This window comes from Limulus polyphemus, unplaced genomic scaffold (genome assembly GCF_000517525.1).
Source record: "Limulus polyphemus unplaced genomic scaffold, Limulus_polyphemus-2.1.2 Scaffold5285, whole genome shotgun sequence".
Classification (NCBI taxonomy): Eukaryota; Metazoa; Arthropoda; class Merostomata; order Xiphosura; family Limulidae; genus Limulus; species Limulus polyphemus.
This window is the reverse complement of record NW_013670895.1, coordinates 5,114-9,500: the sequence shown is the minus strand read 5'-3', so window position 1 is coordinate 9,500 and position 4,387 is coordinate 5,114. Positions and strand designations below refer to the sequence as shown.

The 4,387-nt window shown below is 30.3% G+C and overlaps 1 protein-coding gene across 1 annotated transcript in view; it reads right to left on the bottom strand.

The window, feature by feature from the left end:
• LOC106472379 (S-adenosylhomocysteine hydrolase-like protein 1) overlaps positions 1–4,387 on the bottom strand; it is a 14,022-nt gene that overhangs the window by 4,731 nt on the left and 4,904 nt on the right. Inside the window, exons 4-6 of the mRNA XM_013933018.2 lie at positions 4,198–4,244; positions 3,762–3,825; positions 329–417 (exon numbers count right to left, since the gene is read on the bottom strand). Of these exons, the coding sequence (XP_013788472.2) occupies positions 329–417; positions 3,762–3,825; positions 4,198–4,244 (200 nt within the window). The remainder of the gene's footprint in view (positions 1–328; positions 418–3,761; positions 3,826–4,197; positions 4,245–4,387) is intronic.

The window sequence follows — 4,387 nt, the reverse complement described above, 5'->3', positions numbered from 1 at the left end:
TCTAAACGTTGTACATTTGCTGTTAAACTTATATTAAAGTTTTTCTTCATTACCCATTCAAGCCGTCTTCAACCATTATTAGTCTCAAAGTGGGTTCCTCGTGATCGAATTTGAAATCTTCCAATATTTACATGATGGACTGTATGAGAATTATGTTCAAAAGAAGGGAAAATTGAACAGAAGTTAATATTATAAGATAATTTTTTGTTTTTCTCACTGAAACTACCCATTTCCCAAAACTTTCTACAATAAATTTTGTAAAATTACATTACAAATATATAAAGTTTCAAAGAGATTTCTACATAATTATTACTAAATCAGGCCTTACCAAGCTTGGAGACCACAAATAGGATCAATCTCTGTTACATAAACAACTGAGCCCATTCCTTTCAATGCAGAACAACATCCTTTTCCCACCTGTAACAGAAGACGTGTTAATTATGTTTTTACAATCCAAACTGACCCAAGTTGCACAGCACAAACTGTGACACGGTTTTTATCATGGCAACCTAGATTTGAAAATTTCTTTAAATATGGATAATTTTAAGATTCTCTTTGTAAAGTTCATAACAGTAAGTAATATTCAGTTTGGTGATAAACACGTTTTTAACGTGTTCGGCCTAAATTACGGCCTCTTTTTAAGATTTTTGAATAAGATCCGATTTGTGTGTTTTGGAAGATAAAGACGTATTTTTGATATAAGAATAGATTATGTGAGTAAGCCTAGCGAGGAAAGATAATGTACAATAACATTTCAAGGTTAAGAACTCACATAAATAATAAATATAGTATTCAAGTATTGAGAACATAAACAGTCTTTTGAAGATTTTTCTTATAATTAAGCAATTTGACATAGTATTTTTGATTGCATGTAACTAAGACAGAGTGTCACCACATGCTGGTGCAGTGCTATGGTAATTTCTCCAGCTGTTATGTAAAATTATTTTGTGTAGAATTGTTACTATGGTAAAGTATTGATATAAAGTATTTCCTGTTATGACAAGTTTAAATTTTTTCTAATATTAAGTAAAAATTATTTTATAATTTAGGAACTTCTCTCAAAGTATTCATAGTTTAATGAATAAAAAAAAAAAAATTTTTTTGAAATCATCAATTAATAATTTATCCACTTAACAATAACAAAATCAAGACAAAAAAAAACTATTTTATCCAATGAAATTTAACCTACAGTAAAAATAAATTGTGAAGATCAAACATTACATCACATTTAGTTAAACTATAATATATATCATAGTCAGTAAACTCTCTATGTAGGGATAGCCAAGGTACTCACTAGGTATAATACAAATGTGTAAGCTAAAAAAATCACCAATGACAGACAGTTTTACTTCAAAAGATGATTGTCACTCACTTTCATTTGTTTCTCTACCAACAAACCCAAAAATCAGGCATGAAACGATCGCTAAGATACGAAACTCACCAAATTGTTCATCCTTCTTCTTCCTGTTTCAGTTGAGATAACTCTAATGGGCAGTGCTTAGTGATAATAACTAGTAATAATTTAAAAAACTCATAATTCTAGTGAAAACGATGTTATCATTATCGCTTCGGTTTGGCTTTTTTTAAGTACAGGATGAAACAGGAATTACCAGCCAATAAAAGATGTACATTAGATGACTATAACATGTAGAATACTCAATGCTTTGTATGCTACACAATTGGTGTCTTTAGAGAACCAAACCATAAATTATGTATGAAGCAAAGAAGTAGAAAAAAAAATCAATACACAAAATACTAAATTCTATTACACACATTCGTAGAATACACTAACTTTCAGTCAGGAGTAAAAATTTCACAAAACAAGTAATAAAAAACATTTTTTAATTGTAAAATGATGATGGGATGGCAGTGCCAAAAAGAAAGCAAACATAAATATAAGGATGGTACAGTTATACATAGATCATCCGTACATGACTTTCAATATTAAACTTTAATGTTACACTATAAAATGCATACTTGATTTTAACATTACTGCAGTTGGAAGTTAAATATACCTAACTGTTGATGTGCAGTTTGTTTATCATAATATAACGGTCATGTTAGGGTTAGCATCAATGTAGTGTAACTAAGAGCCTAGGAATTATGTACAAGAAAAACCTAGTTTAGCCAAAACATGTCTTGATTATTAGACTATTACAGACTCTCGCTACAAGGTCGTTCTAATTGACAGACCTCATAACTATTTTGTATTCATGTATTTTACAGTATAACATTAAAGTATAATAATAATACTGAAAGTCCTGTAGGGATGATCTGTGTATAGCTGTACCATCCCTATATTCTTGTTTGTATTCATTTTGGCACTGCCACACCTACATCATTTTACATTTACAAAATGTTTTATTCCTTGTATATATATATATATATGTTTGATAAATACATTTTTATATATAAATATGTATAACTTTTTAACCACAGATTTATTTTCACTTCAACACCCAATTACACTAACACAGACTTTTTTCAAGACTGCAATGCCTTTTTCAGAAAAATGTTTTTTAAATTTTAAAAGTTTTGAGACGGTTTGACTGGGTAATGAAGAAACTATTATAAATGTATGGCACTTCAACAAAATTTTGTCATCCTCACATACAAGTAGTTTACAGAGATACACGAGTACATATATGCAGTATAGAATAAAGATGTCACATGTCCTGATATTGCTTCACAGTCTAATATAGGTATCTTGGTACCCTGGAGTGTTGATAAAGGGTGGGGCTGTTTTCTTCAATTAAGATAGCTTTTAATATTTTGTGTTTATTGATGTTAGGTTCTTTGTTTAAAATTACAGTGTTTTGTATTGATATACTGTGATTTTTGGAGTTACAATGGTGGTAAACATGGCAGGGTTTTTTATTATGTTCAGTTAATCTGGTTTCCAATTTTCTACCTGTTTCTCTGATGTAAAATTCTGGACATATATCGCATGTTGTTTTATAAATGACTTTGGAATTGTGGGATTGTATGTAATTTGTATTTAATAATGATTTTAGTTTAGTGCCGGGTTTTGGGTGAATTTGATGGTAAGGTTTCTCTTGTTGTTGGTGAGATTTGTCTTTAGTTTACGGGTCTGGTTAACTACATTAATGGTTTTGTATAGAGAATTCTTAGAATAGACTTGTTTAAGACACAGTTTTTGGGAATCTCAGGAAACCTATATTAGACTGTGAAGGAATATCTGGTCATGTGATCTCTTTGTTCTATAGTGCATATATATATATATGTGTGTGTGTGTGTGCGTGCAGTATAGAACAAAGATATATATGTATATACTTACGTATCTCTGTAAACTACTTGTACCTGAGCATGACAAATTCTTGTCGAAACGTCGTACATTTATAATAAAGATTTTTCATTACCCAGTCAAGCTGTCTCAGAACTTTTATTTTGTTAAAAGTGGGTTCCTCATTATCAAGTTCTTAAATTTTAAAAGACCAATTTAGAACAAGAATGTATATAATTTGTACAGATTGTATTTTCTAGCCCTGGTTGGACTAATATCATTATTATTTGTATGTGGTATAAAAGCAACAAAACTGACAACTCAATTCAGGTACACTAACTTCTCTCAGACACGCTGTTTGAAGTATTAGAAACTGTACTTTTTCAAGCTGAGAACAAACAAATTTTGTATTATGAATAACAGATATTTTCAAGTGGTGGAAGAACACTGGTACTTGTTCTTTAGCAAACACGAGTAGGTGTATTTCAGTATCCACGGTGGGTGGGCACTAACTTACCTCTCCGTATCCGCATACGAGAACCTGTTTTCCACCAAACATCACATCGGTTGATCGTTTTAATCTAAGAAGACCCAAAGAAATTCTTTCACGCAAACAACTACTGAATAAGCATATAATCACAAAACTTAAAGAATTCATAAACTTGTAAACAGAACATCACTTTTACAAATACGAAACCAATATATCTGGTGAAATAAATTTACATGGATTTTATTGACTTCACTAAACAAGCTCCTACATATTGGAAATAATCTTGTTAAAGATTGTGTCATCCTTCACACACCTTTTAAAATATCAGGTGTTGAAACAAAATTGTAGAAAATTATAAATGAAATATGAATTCTGATAAAAAAAAGGTCTTTACTAGGGGAAAAACATCTCTCAAGAACTTCTAAAACAATGAAAACTTTTAATAAGGGTAAAACCTACTTACGCATCCAAGACACTCTCACGACAACTGTATAAATTGTCAAACTTGGTCTGCCAAAGAAGGAAATTGTGTGAGTTTTCGTTTTCGTATTTTACTTAAAATACACTAGAGTTAAATCACTTGTAGATAATACACTAAAGTATAAACTACACTAGAGTTAAATCACTTGTAGATAATACACTAAAGTATAAAC